Raw genomic sequence first — 17,818 nt, forward strand, 5'->3', positions numbered from 1 at the left:
GCAGGCTGCTGACAGTGGGGCCACGTCAGTCAGAGCAGAGCCCTGCCAGTCCTGTGACAGTGGTGAGTGGTTTGCTTTTCTGAAGCCTCGTTTGTATCATTTGTACCACAGGGCATTGATAATAATACCTCTGTTAGGACAGCAAGCCATGTGGGTAAAGTACCCCAGAACCATGTATATGTGGTACAGACATAATTACATACATATATACATATATATATATATATGTATATATGTATGTATATAATTATATATATTTATATGTATAACACACTTATATAATTATATAGTGCAGATATAATTATATATAATCATATATGTAGAGCATATATATTTTTAAACATATTATTACATATTTATATTATTTATATAAATAAAAGTATATATATTTATATTATTTATATAAATAAAAAGTATAAATATTTATATTCATTGGAATAAATAATATAAATATTTATATTAATTAATTAATTTTGTGTGTATTCATTTTTAAAAGACAGAGAGAGAGCACAAGCAGGGGTGGGGTGGAGAGAGAGGGGGACACAGAATCCGAAGCAGGCTCCGGCCTGTGAGCTCTCGGCACAGAGCCCGATGTGGGGCTCGAACTCGCGGACCATGAGATCATGACCTGAGCCGAAGTCGGATGCTCCACCGACGGAGCCACCCAGGCGCTCCTTTATATTATTTTTGTAAATAAAAGTATAAATATTTATTTATATTATTTATATAATATTATACACTTATGTATAATTATATATAGTGCAGATATAACAATACACATGGCTAGAACTATATAGAGAGAGTACAATAGTACAGATCCAATTGTGTATATATAGTACAGATGTCATAATATAGTCCATGTGTAATTATAGAGAGCAGATATGATACAGTACAGATGTAATGGCATGTGTGTGTGTGTATATATATATACACACACACACACATATATATATATACATATATATATATATATACACACACATACTATCTATCTATCTATTGCAGATGTAATGATATTTATGTGGTATGGACATATACATAACATAGTACAGATATACTGTAACTATGTATTAATTATATCGACATTTGTATTCTCTATATAATAAATATATAAACAGTGCAGCTATATGGTAATGATGTTTATCACTATGCAGTAACCACTTCACTGCTGGAACAAGGCTCAGGGAGCATCACGAGATAAGGGGCCTTCATTATCTTTCACAGCTGCTCTCTTCCAAGTGCACAGCATGTTGGCAAGAATGACAACTTTGAGAGTCATTCTCAGATGATAATCATCTTCAAAATCTCGTTCCGGTCACCGTGTCACATTCCCAAGGGCTGCCGTACCACAGTACCCCAGACCAGGTGGCTGGAAACAGAAACTCATTCTGTCGCGGTTCTAGAGGCCTGAAGTCTGAGATCAAGGCGTCGGCTGGGCTGGCTCTTGCTGGAGGCTGTGATGGAGAATCTGTTCCAGGCTTCGGGCTTCTGGTGGCCGTCGGCAGTCCCTGGCCTTCCCTACTGCAATCTCTGCCTCTGTCATTACGTGGCCTTCTGTGTCTCTGTGTCCTCTCCTCTTAAGGGTACCAGCCGCTGGATTTAGGGCCAACCCTATAACTGGTTGCACCTGCCTAGGCCCCGTTTCCAAATCAGGTCATATTCTGACCTGATGTATTCTGACATGAATCTGGAGGGAACATCATTAAACCCAATACAGTCATTAAAATAACCCCAACCAGTATCCAGGTGACTCCCCTCCACAATCCTGTCCTAGTTAAAGCTTCCCCCCTCCCCAAGGCTTCAGGCTGGATGCCTGGGGCAGTGGGGGTGGGGAGGCCTGCCGTGCTGCCCTCTCATGTCCTTGACCACGTCCTCCCCTGTTGCCCACTGTGAGCTGTCATGCTTCCTCCTCCTACTTCTCCTTGGGGGTGGGCGGTTTGGTGAGGGGGAGCCTCTGTGAACTAGCCTGCCCTTGATGTAGGCTGTCATGGGTTGAACTGTGTCCCCCTGTTACGGTCTGAATATTTGTGTCCCTCTACAGAAAACTTGTATGTTGACACTTAACCCCAATGTGATTGCATTAGGAGGTGGGGCCTTCGAGAGAGGATCAGGAAATGAGGGTGAAGCCCACACTAACCGCATCAGGGCCCTAATAAAAGGGGCCCCAGGGAGCACCCTTGCCCCTTCTGGCCGGTGAGCACACAGCGAGAAGACGCTATGAACCAGAAAGCAGGTTCTCAACAGACGCTTACCCTGCTAGTGCCTTGATCTTTGACTTCCTGGCTTCCAGAACCATGAGAAATAAATGCCTGTTGTTTAAACGATACCCAGTGTATCGTATTTTGCTATAGCGGTCAAAAGAACGAAGATACACCCCAAAATTCTAATGTTGCAATCCTAACACACAACAGCACAGAACGTGACTTATTTGGAAACAGGGTCTTTGCAGATGTGATTAGTTAACATGAGGTCATTTGCGTGGGTCCTAACCCAGTATGACCGGTTTTCCATATGAAAGGGACAAGTTGGGCACAGACGTGCACAGGGCGAACGCTGAGGGCAGAGACCCGGGGTGATGCTTCTGTAAGCCACGAACTCCCAATATTGCCAGCAACTCGCCAGAAACTAGGGCAGAGGCATGGAACTGATTCTCCATCACGGCCTCAGAAGGACCCAAGTCTGCCCACACCCTGGTCTCGTGTTTATCTCCAGAACTGAGACAACAGATGTCTGTTGTGTCAGCCACTCCATCTGGGGCACTTGGTCGCGGCAGCCCCAGCTGACTGACACACAGCTCATGCTCTTTGCTCAGCATCTGCCTCTGAGCACGTATCTCCGGGCTCCCTCTACTGGCTTCCAGCCAAAAGCCTGTAGGAGCCCATCCACGGGGCCCACGTCAGTCGAGGGGAAAGACCATGTCCCTCAACAGGTTTTCTCGCAAACCCCGCTGTCCACGCTGCCATTTTCGGCTACCACCTCTCGAGTAGATGAGTTTCAGTGGAATAAAGTCAAGAGCCACGCACGCAGTTCTCCGAGAGGGTTTCTAGAATCTTCTCTCCCCATTTTTTTTGTGGCAGGAGAATGGCCGAATGGCGAGCCACCCACTGGCTCTTAAACCTTCCTCCTGGGGGTAACACACAATGATTCACATGTTAAAAAGGTTTTTGAGAATGAAATGGATGGATGGCTGCAGCTTCCTTTGAAATGCGTCATGAATAAGACAGAGTGAGGGGCACCTGGGTGCTCAGTCAATTGGGCGTCTGACGTCAGCTCAGGTCATGATCTTGCGGTTCAGGAGTTTGAGCCCCGTGTTGGGCTCTGTGCTGATGGCTCAGAGCCTGAAGCCTGCTTCCGATTCTGTGTCTCCCTCTCTCTCTGTCTCTCTCTCTCTCTCTCTCTCTCTCTGCCCCTCCCTGGGTCACACTGTCTCTCTCTCTCTCTCAAAAATAAACAAACATAAAAAAAAAGACAGAGCGGTGGGTGGATACAGAGAAGTGGCTACACAGAGATGTGATGATAAAGCAAATACAGTAAATGCTGGGGGCTGTGGAATCCACATGGCGAATAAGAGGGCGGTGGCTATGCAGTCCCGTCACCTTTCCTATATGTGTGACATTTTTCGTAATGAAGTGTCGAGAGGGGGAAGGAAAAATAAGAAAGCGTGAGCGGACTGGCGTTGGCCATTTGACTTCACCTGAGGGGTGGGATTAATTCAACACTCAGTACTTCAGGTCAGAAAAGGACACTCCTCCCCCGAAGTTATTTAATTAATGAAAACGTTTGCCACCCAACCTTGGCGACTGTTTGCAGTTACTCCTGGGCTGTGGACCATTCATCAAGACGGAGAAGTCCTGCTGAGGCTATCAAAACATGGGGCAGGCCATGAGACCCCAATGACCATCCCTGCATTTTTTCGGGAGTCAGTCAGCCGATTTGGGGCCTACCCGGCCCTCGCAACGAAGAACAGTGAACGGTGGGAAACTCTGAATTTCAGCCAGTATTACGAGGCCTGTCGGAAGGCGGCGAGAGCCTTGATGAAGGTAAATGAGTCATTCGCTCATTCATTCATCATTCAGTCAGTCATTCATTCTATACACACGTACATATGGTATAAAATGCACAAGGTACCATAAGATGTGAAGGTTAACCGGTGAGATTTTTTTCCCTTTGGCCCTTGACCCATCCGTTATGGAGGCAGCCACCCCTGCCAGCTTCTATAAATCCTTCTAGGAAATAAATGATATGTGTATATTATAAAATTTCTCTATATGCAAATTTTTACGTACACAGTAGCCGACTGTAGGCACGATTCTGAATCTTTTTTTTTTTTTATCTCTAGGTATTAGCTACTGCTGCGTAACAAATTACCCCCAAATTTAGTTTTAGAGTCTCTCATAGTTGTAGTCGTCAAGCTGTCATCTAAAGGCTTGAGTCGGGCTTCAGGGCCCACTTGTAAGTTTATTTACATGGCTGGCTATTGGCAGGGGACCGTGGTTCCTTGCTCCCGGGCCTTCTCCATGGGGTTGCTTGGGTGTCCTCAGCTTATGGCTGCCAGCTTCCTCCAGAATGAGTGATCCAAAAAAACATGAACAAGATGGGAACCACGATGTCTTCCATTACCTAATCTCAGTAGTGACCTACTATCCTTTCCACATTCTACTGGTCACGCAGACAAGCATTGATACAGTGTGGGAGGGGATTACACAAGAATACAAACCCCAGGAGAGGACCATCCTGGAGGCTGGCTGCCACACTCTGAGATCCTACTACGTTGATTTACCACCAAAAACAAAACAAAGCAAAACAAAACAAAACAAAACAGTCCATGCTCTTTCAACAAAATACACAGATACGTATGTAACAACATTGGCATAACCAGCCCCCTACTGGTGGGCATTTACGGTGTTTCCACGCTTTGCCACCATATATGGAGCCACACAGAAGCTTCTTTATACAATGAATTCTTATAGCAACAGTGCCTCTGTATGCCCACTCATAGGGTGTGACAGAGCCTGCTTACCTATTATTCTTGCCAACATCACATTATAAAAAATGTTCATATTGGCTACTTTGATGGGCATGTTAGGCAGAATTCTACAATTACCCCCAAGATTCCCAACCCCTGGTATATACAGACAGACTCTTCCCCCTTGAGTATGCACAGAGCTTGTGACTATGATGAGATTTCCCTCCTGTGGTGGCAAAGGTGAAGAGATTTTGCAAATGGAATTGGGCTCTCTGATCGGTTGACTTAGAGTTCATCAAAATGGTAAATGCTCTGGGTGGGCCTGACCTAAGCAGGAAAGCCATTAAAAGGAAGATTCTTCTGCTGGCTTTGAGGAAGCAAACTGCCATGTTGTGGACAGGGCCATGTGGCAGGGTATGGCAGACAACCTCTAGGAGAGCAGTCCCCAGCTGCCAGCTAGTGAAAAACAGGACCTCAGTCATTTAACCCCAAGGGAATGAGTATTGCCAACAATCTACAAGTGTGGAAGAAGATTCTCAAGCTTCAGAGGAGACCGTAGTCCCCCCTGATGCCTGAACTGCAGCTTCAGGAGATCCTTAGCAGTGGACCCAGTTAAGCTGTGCCCAGATTCCTGACCCATGGAAACTGAGATAATAAATGTGTGTTGTTTTAAGCTGCTAAGTTTGTGGTGATGTGTTATGCCCCAACTGACCATGAATGTGATAAGTGTCTCCTACGTACGTAAAAGGGAATGCCTGGTGGTTTTGATTTATAGGAATTGCTACCACATTTGGACCCAGACCTGAGTTCCCCTCTCCCCTCCCCTGACACCCATGTGCTTTGCCGAGAGCCTATGAGAGGTCACCACTGAGAACCATCTGTTAGCACTGACTTTCCGCTTGGCTGCCTCGCCACAGTGCTGCGATTAGTTCACCTCTCCTGAAAGATGATCCTCTTTAGCTATGCCCTTAGATCTGGGGTTTAAAGACCCCTTCTCTCTTAATCCTCAGGGATCTGATCAGTAATAAATCAGTCTATCTGCACATTAACAGAGACTCTCTACCTACGGAGAAGACAGCCTATTTGTCATTGAGCAGAAAGACTTGTCCTCGCATTCGGAAGCATCAGCAAGCGGATGCCTTTCAAACACTTACAGGTTCCCCAAGAACAGTGGGTCGTTGCCAGCCTTGCCAGCATATAACTAAACCAGCCAACAATGGGATGCCTGGGGGGCTCAGTCTGTTGAGCATCTGACTTCTACTCGGGTCATGATCTCACGGTGTGTGAATTCAAGCCCCGCGTCGGGCTCTGTGCGGACAGCTCGGAGCCTGGAGCCTGCTTCGGATTCTATGTCTCCCTCTCTCTCTGCCCCTCCCCGACTTGCACTCTCTCTCTGTCTCAAAAATAAACAAACATTAAAAATAAATAGATAAAAGAACCAACGAAGTTAGTTTTCCCAAACTCCATGGGGCCACATTGGGAAAAGCCAGTGCTGAGCCTAAAATCTGGGGTGTGACAAAACCTGGGCCTCCCCTCAGGAGGGAGAGGTTTCCTAGTTCATCCTCAAGCCCACTCAGAGCAAGGCTACGCTTTAAAAAGTGCAATTTATCACCACTACAGGCTATCACTCTAAGTACTTTTGTTATTACAAATAAAAATAAATTCATACCTATTAAGGTGGTCATTTAAAAAGAAAAAAAAGAACAAAATAGCAGGTGTCAGGGAAGCCGCGGAGAAAGCATTGCTGGTGGAAATGTATAATGGTGCAGCCCTTACAGAAGACGGTGGGTAGTTCCTCAAAAAAATTAAACATGGGCTTACATCTCGCCGAACAACTCCCGAAAGAATTCAAAGCAAGGACTCAAGGAGGTGTTTGAACACGATGTTCGCAGCCGCCAAAATGTGGAGGCAATCAAGTGTCCACTGGTGGGTGAATGGATAAGATACAGCGTGGCCCGTCTATACAATGAATTACTATTCGGCCTAAAGATGGAAGGACGTCCTGCCGCCTGCCAGCACGTGGACGGGCCCGGAGGCCACTGTGCGCAGTGGCAGAAGCCAGACACAGGACACGTCCTGCATGACCCCACTCATACAGGAGGTCCCTAGAGGAGTCCCATCCGCAGAGACAGACAGTAGATGGTGGGAGACCGGGGTGGGGCAGGGGGCGGGGAGTCTGTGCTTCATGGGGGACAGAGGCTCAGTCTGGGGCGATGGAAAGTTCTGGAGACGGGTGGTGGGGGCGGCTACACGACAGTGAGTGTGCCTGACGCCAGTAAGCTGTGCACTAAAACCTGGTTAAGATGCATATTCATGCTATAGATGGCTTACCATAATAAAAAATAAAATATATACAAATAAGAATAAATAAATGGGGCCTTGCGTAGAAGGAGGCGAACCACCCTCTCAAGGGTCACACAAGTATCACACCCCAGATTTTAGGCTCAACACTGGCTTTTCCCAGGGTGACCACATGGGCTCTGAAGCCTGCTTTCACACATCCAAGGAGCAGGTCGACTTGGAAACAACAGGTCTTTGTGTTTCTGTTTTCTGCTTATCTGTCTGTTTTCTCGCCTTCCCAGCTGGGCCTGCAGCGTTTCCATGGAGTTGGCATCCTGGGGTTTAACTCCGTCGAGTGGTTTATCGCTTCTCTTGGTGCCATCTTAGCAGGGTAAGACTACAGGCTTGGTTGACTCTGAATGCGGGTGGGCCACTGCTCAGGGCCCAGCAGCCGTGGGCTCCCTCTGACGGAGATGTGACCGGGGATTCAGGTGCAACCCCAGGTTAGCAGGCAAGACAGACACAGCAACCAATGTGACAAAGGACCAGCATCTCGGATACATAAGGTGCTTCTGTGACTGAGTAATAAATTTTTAATGTTTGTTTTTGAGACAGAGACAGAAAGAGACAGAGTGCTAGCGGGGGGAGGGGCAGAGAGAGAGGGAGACACAGAATCCGAAGCTGGCTCCAGGCTCTGAGCTGTCAGCACAGAGCCTGACGCGGGGCTCGAACTCACAGATCTCGAGATCATGACCTGAGCTGAAGCTGGAGGCTTATCCAACCGAGCCACCCAGGTGCCCCAGGGAAACACACATTTAAAAACCAGAACTGTCAAAAGCAAGAACAAAAGGCAGTAAGATGGAGGGGAACAGGTGGCTGAGTATAGGTCCAAATCCCACTTCTAGCATCTATTGCTAGAACAAAGTGCCCTATAAAATGCTCATCTATAAAGTGAGACACTGTGTGGGCTCCGTGATCTGCCGTCACAATGACATTATAGGAGCTGCTGCTTTTATTACCCTCACTTTTGCTGTTCTCGTCCTGGTTAACTTGTGGAGGGAGGTAAGCTGGTGCCAAGGTTGCAAACTCAGAACTTGCCTATAGACCCTTCCCCTCCCCCACCTTCCAGGACATTCTCACTTTAAGGTGTGGGGGTGTGTGCGTGCACACGCACACACACACACACACACACACACACACACACACACACACGTTTTCTTTTCCCAGGGGTCTTTGTGTTGGTATTTATTCTACCAACTCTGCGGACGCCTGTCAGTACGTCATTACTCATGCCAAAGTGAACATCCTGCTGGTTGAGAATGACCTACAGCTACAGAAAATCCTTTCGGTAAAACCTTAACCCAAACACTGTCCGCCAGTCACCCAAGGGGACCTCAGGGCTCTGACTACATGTCTTGTCGCTCCCAGGTGGATGCAAGTGATAGGTGGGGTGAGGGGGCTGGCCCCATTCTCGGGTTCACTAAGGCTACTTTGGTGTGAGTAGGGGGAGCAGGGTGAAGCCAAGGAGATTTAATTTCTGACTCATGTTAACTCTACTTCCTAAGCTTCTATTTTCAGAATATGTTTACGTACAGTCTGCGGTTTATTTTCTTTTAGAAATGTAATTATTTTGAGACTTACACCCCTTGTAATTATATTTTTTGTAACTGTCGTAATTTCTAAAAAGCTTGTCTTTCTCTTCTATTTCTTCCTGTTTCACCTTTTTCTGGTGTGGCTCTCTCTTCCCTCAGTGCTTGTATGTTTGCTTTGTGTTCTTCCTTCCCAGCTGTGTCTACTTTGTTTTAAATTTTATGTTGGAATGTTGGGTGGCAATTTTCCTTTGCTTTGTGGTGACTTTTCTCTGTGTAGAAAATTTGGCTCCCCTCCGACTGCCCTTTTTTTTCTTGTAGTATCTTCGTATGGATGTTGTAGAAAGTTTCTCAGTTCCTAGTATTTGAATGAGCCGCACTTTCCTGACCCATCTTTTGGCAGGAAGATCCTATGGGAAGGGGAATCCTCAGGAGGGTGAGCCTAGGTGACCAGATTCACCACTCAGCTCAAGGGCCCCCTGGCTGCTTGCATCAACACCGTATTTCTGGATTACACACTTCTCTACTTTTTAAGGTCTCTGGAGTTGAGATGTATCTTGCCGTCAATGGCACCCTCCAATCACCGCTGGCATGTCTGCCCACATTTTAACATCTCTGAAATTAGGGCAGACTTTCCAGACTCAGGATATCAGCTAGACCCAGTGAAACAGACCACTCGGCAGCCAAGCCTCCTTGGATGCCTAATCCTTGACCTGGTTCAGGGAGAACAGACTTCCCCCCTCCAGCCTTGAGCTTTCTCAAATTGCTTTCTTTCTTCTTTTAAAAAAATTTTAATGTTGATTTATTCTTGAGAGAGAGAGAGAGAGAGAGAGAGAGAGAGAGAGAGAGAGAGAGAGAGAGAATGAGCCAGGGAGGGGCAGAGACAGAGGGAGACATAGAATCCAAAGCAGGCTCCAGGCTCTGACCTGTCAGCACAGAGCCTGACGTGGGGCTCGAACTCACGGACTGTGAGTCAGATGCTTAACCGACTGAGCCACCCAGCCGACCCTGAAATTGTTTTAAGTGATGCGTCTGTGGTCCCTGACACTCATGTCACTCCCTGTTTGTTCTGTTCATAGCAGAACAAACAGTGGGGTGGATGAAGAGTGGGGCTTACAAGTTGGGTTTTCCACCATTAGAAAATACTGTGGATCCTTCGTATGCAAGATTCAAAGCCAGGCTTCTCACACGCTCCTCCCAAACTGGATGTTCAGTTCCATTTGGAAATCTTTGATTCTGGGTGATACTCATGGCTTACAGCCCTCCAACTCTAGGGGGCTAGAGTCCTAGCCATCTTAGACTTTACACAGTCCTCAAACATCCCCGGCCACTGCCTGCTCCAAGCTTTCTAGAGGTCTGTTCTCTTCTCTCCAGAAACCTCCTGTCTGACCGTCATGAGCACTTCTGTCCTCTTTTCTCTCAATCCACATGGGGGTTTTGGTTATAACTGTAATTACCACACTGGGTGCTGGAAGTGACTTCTGTCATGGCACAGAGGCATACCCCTTCCTCTGCATCAACAGGATACAAGAATCCTGCAGGCGTGCTCAACCGAACCTTGGCGTCTTAGGTGTTGGTAGAAAGTCCTCAAGTTGTCCAGGTCCCAGTCACCTTCACAGAGAATTTGTTGCCCAATTCCAGCTAGAAGGTTAGCTGGCTCCTGGCCGCACAGCACAAGGGGCAAGGTCACCAACCAACAGCCACAGCTGTGTGTGTGGCAGAACCCAGGAGGCTGTGGGCTTCGCCAGCCTTTAAGTGCAGGATGCCACTGACACGGACCACAGGGAACCCAGCAGTCCAGAGACCAGGGCGTGTCCTGTCAGTCGGGACAAACAGCAGTGCTGTACAGGGTGGGCAGGACAAAGAAAGGAGGCTGGGGCGGCTGTGGGAGATTGCTTGGGACGGGCACCCGCCTTCAATCTCTCCCAGGGCCAAGAGGCCCACGCGAAACTTTCTTTCAGATTCCGCGGGGCAGGATGGAGACCCTAAAAGCGATCATCCAGTACAAGCTGCCAATGAAGGAGAGCAGAGACAACCTGTACTCTGTAAGTGTGGGAGTGGGGGGGGGGGACCTCGCAAGGGAAGATGTGTGCTCTGGTTATTTATTGCTGTGAAACAAATCTCCCCCCCAGATTGACGGCTTAAGACAACAACGATCATTTTGTCATTAATTCTCTTCCAGAGCGTTAAGGTCATTGAAAAAATACTGCCTCGTGGGAAATTAGGTGTGTGAAAACTCACAGCATTGAGTTTAAATATTTACTTTAGGGGCGCCTGGGTGGCTCAGTCGGTTGAGCGGCCGACTTCAGCTCAGGTCATGATCTCACGGTCCGCGAGTTCGAGCCCTGGATCAGGCTCTATGCTGACAGCTCAGAGCCTGGAGCCTGTTTCAGATTCTGTGTCTCCTTCTCTCTGACCCTCCCCTGTTCATGCTCTGTCTCTCTCTGTCTCAAAAATAAATAAATGCTAAAAAAAAATTTTTTTTTAAATATTTACTTTATATCCAAATCAGAATTGGTTATTTTGCTAAAACCATTAAGCACCATTTACTATGCATCCGGGGCTGAGAGGCTCTGCTATGGCTGGGACCGGCAGCCGTCTTGGAGCCTGTCTTTATTTAAATTTTTGATATTTCATTCATCATGGATTTAAAAACGTGTTTTTAAGGTTTATTTTTGAGAGAGAAAGCACATGAATAGGGGAGGGGCAGAGAGAGAGAGAGAGAGAGAGAGAGAGAAAGAATAAGGGCAGGGGAGTAGCAGAGAGAGAGGGGGGACAGAGGATCTGAAGCAGGTTCCCTATGACATGGGGCTCGAACCATGAGACCATGACCTGAACCAAAGTCGGACACTTAACCATGAGCCACCCAGGTGCCCCCATCATGGATTTTTTTTTTTTTTACGTTGTTAGTGACTTTAAAAATATTGCATTAAAATACTACTTATGTTGATTACCAAAGGTTTGTTGCCCTTTTGTTTTATTCTGTTGTTTGCATCTTCTTAAACTTTGCCCTAGAGGCTAAGTGTCGAGTCCTCACTCTGGTCCTGCAGCCCGGGCTCCTCCTCCTATATACCTCCCTCTCTCTCTGCGGCCTCTCCAAGCATGGTGACGTCAGGCTAGCCGAAGCAGGGGTGAGGTGCGTGACGGTACACGGAGTGATCTCACAGAAGCCACGAGACAAGCTCCTGTGAACGCCCATGTGATCAGACTCTCAAACTCATGACTTGGATCAGAAGTCCTAACACGTCATGGAGTTTTTCCGGGTTGCCCTCCGTGCAAGGCGGACAAAAGGCGCCCATGATCCTTTCTGCCAACCAGAACCCTCGGCAGCTTCTGTGCCTTCCAGAAAACACTCAAATATCAAGACCAGGATGGTGACTGATTAAGGAAGAAAGCTGATCAGAATCACAGACATTTTAGAGGTTAAGAGTGGCCACCACAGCAACAATATCTGAGGTCTGGATACCTTAAAAAACAAAAACAAAAACAAAAACCTCCCTTGTTAGCAACACTACCTACAGTGGGGTTTCTCAACCTCATTGCTCTGGACATCTGGGGCGGATCATTCTTAGTCGTGCGGCCGAACTGTGAGGTGTCGGATGCCAGGCGGTGCCCCTGGCCTCCACCTGCTAGATGTCAGCAGCGCTGTCCTCGCTGAAACCACAAACGCCCTCAGACATGACCTGCTGCCGTGGGGCCGGCATCACCCTGGCTCCACTTCTGGAGGACGCCGCGTGCCCTCCGTCTGGAATCCAGGGCACCGCCCTCACCCAGAGCCGAGCTGGGGCTCCCGGGTAGAAGTGCTACAGATCCTGTGCGGTCACTCCGTTCACACAACCCAGCAGCGCCTTCTGAGGCATCGTAGTTGAAGGCAGTTAAGCGCACAGGCTCTGGAGTCTGGCCACCTTGGTTCAGAAGGCTGGTTCCTGTTTACTTGCCGGCTGACCTTTGGCGGCTCCCGGGGCTACATCTTGACTCATTCGTGTCCAGATGACTCACTCCTGCCCCAGCACTTCCAGCAGAAGCCCTGACCTTCAGTGCGATTGGACCAGCAGCCGTCACATGCCCAGACCCAGCAGCCGGGCCAGGAAGTGGAGGAGGAGAAGCAAACATTTTAGGGCTTTTTAAAGAGGCACCAGGACTGGTGATCCTAAGCCTTCCCTCATGCTGGCAATCGTGCTTTAGAGAGGCTGCTGGTACCCGACCTGACTGGGGAGGGTGACCCCTGGCGTGTCGTGGGTCACCCTCACATCTGGGGTCCTCATGCTCCGCCTGTCTCTTCTTTCCACAGTGGAATGATTTCATGGAGCTTGGCCACAGCATCCCCGATTCCCAGCTGGACCAGATCATGGAGAGCCAGAGGCCCAATCAGTGTGCAGTGATCATTTACACTTCTGGGACCTTAGGCAACCCCAAGGGAGTGATGCTGAGCCACGACAACGTAAGTGTGGTCTTTGCCAACAGTGATGAACTCGGTAGCACCCGGAGTCCCTGCACCCTGGGCCAGGGGCCCTCAGGCTCTTTCCGTTCCTGACCCACAGGGGCAGGGTGGCATTTAGGGGCCCGGCACACGACGGCTCCCACCCAGTGAAGCATGGAACAGCCATGAGAACACTTCCAAAGAGGACAGTGCAGCACAAGGGCTGAAATCAAGGACTTCAGAGCAGACCTGCGTTCAGGACTTAACCCAACGGCCCCAGGCCTCGGTTTGCACATCTGTAAAATGGGTGTGGTGCGACAATCCCCGCCTGGCGGGCTGTTTTGAAAATGAAATGAGTTCCCGTTTGGAGAGAGCTCAGGACTGACGGTGTTTGATAGTAAGACACGTATGTGAGAGAGCAGAACACACATTCTGTGCTTCGGAAGTAAAGCAGAAGTCGCTGTTTTGGTTACTCGGGAAAGGCTGCGTCTTTGGAAAAGACATAGATGTCTGGACAGAGTCCACAAGCGAAAGCAATTTATGTCTTTTTAGCGAAAGCAATTTAGATCATCGTTACAGGAGACAAAAAGGGGAAAAAAGGGAACAGATGCTAAGGGATTCCGTTTATATAAAACCCTAAGAAATGCCAACTTATCCACAGGGACAGAAAGCAGGTTGGGGCTTAAGCAGAGACGCGACGTAAACACGTCCAAGCCAGGTGCAGAGCGGCAGACGGGGCAAACCGTGCCTTGTGTTAAAAACTAAACAATGTCAGGGGCGCCTGGGTGGCGCAGTCGGTTAAGCGTCCGACTTCAGCCAGGTCACGATCTCGCGGTCCGGGAGTTCGAGCCCCGCGTCGGGCTCTGGGCTGATGGCTCAGAGCCTGGAGCCTGCTTCCGATTCTGTGTCTCCCTCTCTCTCTGCCCCTCGCCCGTTCATGCTCTGTCTCTCTCTGTCCCAAAAATAAATAAACGTTGAAAAAAAAAATTAAAAAAAAAACAAAAAACTAAACAACGTCAGCAAGCAAGGCGCACGCGTGTGCTTTTTAGAAGCAGAAAAGCGTCCACAGGACGCGCCCCCGACCGGCGATGGTGGGTCTCCATCAGCACGATCGCTAGTGTTTACGCGAAGTTGCCTCCCAGCCTAGACGGACAGTCAGCAGACGCGCCAGGCCCTGCGCCGGCCGTGCCCTCTGCTCACTCTTGTTGCCAGAGAGCCCCACGGCCTGTAGCTTCACCTGCTTCAGGTCCCTGCTCACACGTTATCGCCTCCACGAAGCCCTCCCGGGCTTCCATGTTGAAAACACCCACAAAAATAAAGCACCCCAGGGCCTCCAAGGAATCCGTGAATAAATGGATGCAAGGAACCTAGGTAGACCCTCGCCCTACCCTGGCCAGCGTCTCTCCCTCTAGTCTCGTCCGTCGTGTCCGGGGAAACGTTCCCCTCCCATAAGGGTGATCGGCACAGGTCCCCCAGTGAGCCCACCCGGGTCTGAGTCCCGGCACTCCCACTTGCTGGCCGTGTGGCCTGGGACAAGTTCCTCATCTTCTCAGGGCCTCAGTTTCCCCATCTGTAACAGGGAGACCAGAACGGCTTGTGCCTCTTAGAGATGCCTCACGGAGTAAATTACTTCAGATACTGTGTCGGGTGACTTGGGCTGCCTTAAAACCCCAGCAGTGGATTCCTTCCGGGTCTGGAGTTCAGGCGGGGCTCAGCGGGGAGTTTCTTTGGCCCCAGGAAGCATCAGCTGGTGCCTCCTGGCCCAAGAAGGGCACACTCACCTGTCTCACGTGGCCTGGGGTACCCCGCCATGCAGTGGCCCCGAGGTCACGAAACGTCGTGCGGCGGCTGGCTCCCCCAGAGGAAGCAACCTCGGGGACAGACGCAGAGGTTCAGTGTCTGAAGTTCAATGTCCAATGTCCCGCCTGTGAGGGGAAAGGAAAACACCGCAGCTCCGAACAGACGCACGGCAGGGACACCCACAGCATAAACACGGACACGCAGCGAGCCATACCCAGCCGTGCTAACATTCGCTGTTAAATCACATCACCATCTTTTTTAATGTTTACTTATTTTGGGGAGATAGAGGGAGACAGGGCATGAGCAGGGAAGGGGCAGAGAGAGAGGAGGAGACACAGATTCTGAAAGCAGGCTCCAGGCTCTGAGCCGTCAGCACAGAGCACGACGCGGGGCTCGAACTCACGGACCGTGAGATCATGACCCGAGCCCGAGTCGGACGCCCAACCGACTGAGCCACCCAGGTGCCCCACATCATCGTCTTTAAAGCAGGAAGTCAAAGCTAGCCCGGTGTTGTGAGTAGACACGACAGGTCCGGGTTTCTCCTACTTACAGGGTACTCTGTGCCAACATAAGCATGTGTGAACCCCTCACTAAACCCATTACCTCCAGGGAAACTGCCGTGAACCCCTTTCACAGATAAGAAACCGAGGCTCAGACAGGGAAAATGACGTGCTCAACGTCCCTGGGCCAGGATCTGAACCCAGGAGGGTCGACACCAGGGGCCGACCTCATCGTCTACACATGCCAAGCCCCCTCCCTGGACGAATGGTTCCTGGGTGCCTCAGAGCACAGGCTGTAAGCAACGGGCTGGTGGAAAAGAAGGAAACTCCCTCCATCCTGAGGCCCAGGGGAAGAAGTGGGCCTGATCCCGAGGGCTCGCGATGGGCCAGTGCTTAGCAAACTTCACCACACTTAAATGTCTCATCTCTCTCCTCCCTCCCTCAACAAACACGCATCAAGTCTGCACTGAACCAGTGAGGGCCCTCGGGAAGACAGGGAATGAGCAGATAAAATCATGCGCGCTGTGGTGATGACATCCAGGGAATCAGGCAGACAACGGGAACTTCGGTTTGGGAGGCATGGGACGGCCTCTCTGAGTTGGTGACATTTAAGCAGAAATGTAATATTCAAGAAAGACTCAGTTGGGGGGAAAGCTGGAGAAAGAACATTCCGAGCAGATGGAACAGCATGTGCCAAGGCCCTGAGGCACGACCCTGCCTCGTGTGTCGGAGGAACAGCGTGGAGGCCCGTGTGGCTGAAATTAATGAGGTAATTCCTTGCCGGGGATTTACGAAACCAGTGAGAAATGCAGACTGCGAAATTATAGACCTGCCAAGACTTCACATCGAGGCATGCGGTGGAGAAAGAAAACCACGGATGGGCTAACTGCTGTGTGTTTGTGTGATGGGATTATGGGAGGCTGTTTGGTTTGCTGGACGGGAGAAGCCCCTGTGCCCATTTCACAGATGCGCAAAGAGCCCAGGGCCTCCTGGTGGGCAAGTAGTGGAGTCAGCATTTGATCCTGGGACACGTACTGAGTCCTTTGGATTTCTGACTCGCCATGAAGACGTTCTGATTCTAGGGCCCGTTGCTGGGTCCAAGGGGCTCTTCAAGCCCCAAAGCTGCCCACTATTTTCACAGCTCCCCTTAGCCTCGGGCAGGTTACCTCACTGCTCCGTGTTTCTATTTCCCCACCTGTCAAAGGTACAGAATCATAGCTACCGACCCCAGCATGCTACGACTTGCTGTTTACAAAGTAGGACAGCACTGCCGAGCACCCAGTCCGTGCTTTGTCAGCGTCCGTTAAATAATTGCACCGAAACGGCCCCCTGGCAAGGGCGGGGCACCCTGGGTGGTAAGCCCGACTTGTGTTCCAGATCACGTGGACGGCCGGAGCAGCAGCAAAGAACTGTGGCCTGTCTACTGCTGCACAAAAGCAGGAGGTGGTGGTCAGCTACCTCCCCCTCAGCCACATTGCGGCTCAGATGATGGACATCTGGGTCACCATGAAGATCGGGGCCTCCACCTACTTTGCTCAGCCAGACGCTCTCAAGGTAAGGCTGAGGGCAGCCCGGGGTTAGGGGGTGGTTTTGCCGAGTCCTCGATCCAGGGGCTCCTTCTCTATCTTACGCTCCAACACAGGAGCAGTGGAAATAGTTGACTACATTCTTTCAGTTTATGTCTTTATCCACGTCAGGGCATCCCCACGTGGTTGTGTAGGTGGTACACTGAACCACCCCAAACTAACAATGTGACTGGTATTAAAAGCAGAACATATTGGGGGCGGCCAGGGTGGCTCAGTCGGTTGAATGTCTGACTTTGGCTCAGGTCATGATCTCACAGTTCATGAGTTCGAGTCCCGCGTCGGGCTGTGTGCTGATGGCTCAGAGCCTGGAGCCTGCTTGGGATTCTGCGTCTCCCCCTCTCTCTGCCCCTCCCCTGCTCACGCTTTGTCTCTCTGTCTCTCTCTCAAAAATAAACAAACATTTAAAAAAAATTTTTTTAAAGCAAAATGTATGTGTCTGTTAAGTCAGTATTCCCAGCACCAAAAAGCTCTAAAAAACCAAGTCTATCTCAAGGCCCTTTACCACATCTACAAAGTCCCTTCTGCTGTGAAAGAGAACATATTCACAGGTTCTGGGGTTAGGGTGCGACATTTTCAGGGGACCATGACTCTGCCCAGAGGCATCGAGCAGGCTAAGTCCTCCGGCCTTTGTGACTCCTTCTAGAAGATTCGTTCTCCTGTTGTTCTCATTTTGTTTT

The 17,818-nt window shown here is 49.6% G+C and overlaps 1 protein-coding gene and 1 long non-coding RNA gene across 8 annotated transcripts in view; one reads left to right on the forward strand and one right to left on the reverse strand.

The window, feature by feature from the left end:
- The window catches only part of LOC101085442 (long-chain-fatty-acid--CoA ligase ACSBG2), a 47,378-nt gene that overhangs the window by 20,299 nt on the left and 9,261 nt on the right, over positions 1-17,818 (forward strand). For all 5 annotated transcript variants that reach the window (XM_045044533.1, XM_045044542.1, XM_019816243.3 and 2 more), the window contains exons 3-8: positions 3,811-4,040; positions 7,549-7,637; positions 8,474-8,594; positions 10,797-10,880; positions 13,127-13,276; positions 16,933-17,109. In XM_045044533.1, coding sequence (XP_044900468.1) covers positions 3,811-4,040; positions 7,549-7,637; positions 8,474-8,594; positions 10,797-10,880; positions 13,127-13,276; positions 16,933-17,109 — 851 coding nt within the window. The remainder of the gene's footprint in view (positions 1-3,810; positions 4,041-7,548; positions 7,638-8,473; positions 8,595-10,796; positions 10,881-13,126; positions 13,277-16,932; positions 17,110-17,818) is intronic.
- LOC123381919 overlaps positions 755-17,818 on the reverse strand; it is a 37,944-nt gene continuing 20,880 nt past the window's right edge. For 2 of the 3 annotated variants that reach the window (XR_006589494.1, XR_006589496.1), the window contains exons 3-4: positions 15,037-15,180; positions 755-3,124 (exon numbers count right to left, since the gene is read on the reverse strand). This is a non-coding gene — a long non-coding RNA (uncharacterized LOC123381919). Of the gene's footprint in view, positions 3,125-14,231; positions 15,181-17,818 lie in introns of those variants that run through there. The other variant, XR_006589495.1, reaches the window with a different exon arrangement.

This window comes from Felis catus, chromosome A2, assembly GCF_018350175.1.
Source record: "Felis catus isolate Fca126 chromosome A2, F.catus_Fca126_mat1.0, whole genome shotgun sequence".
NCBI lineage: Eukaryota > Metazoa > Chordata > Mammalia > Carnivora > Felidae > Felis > Felis catus.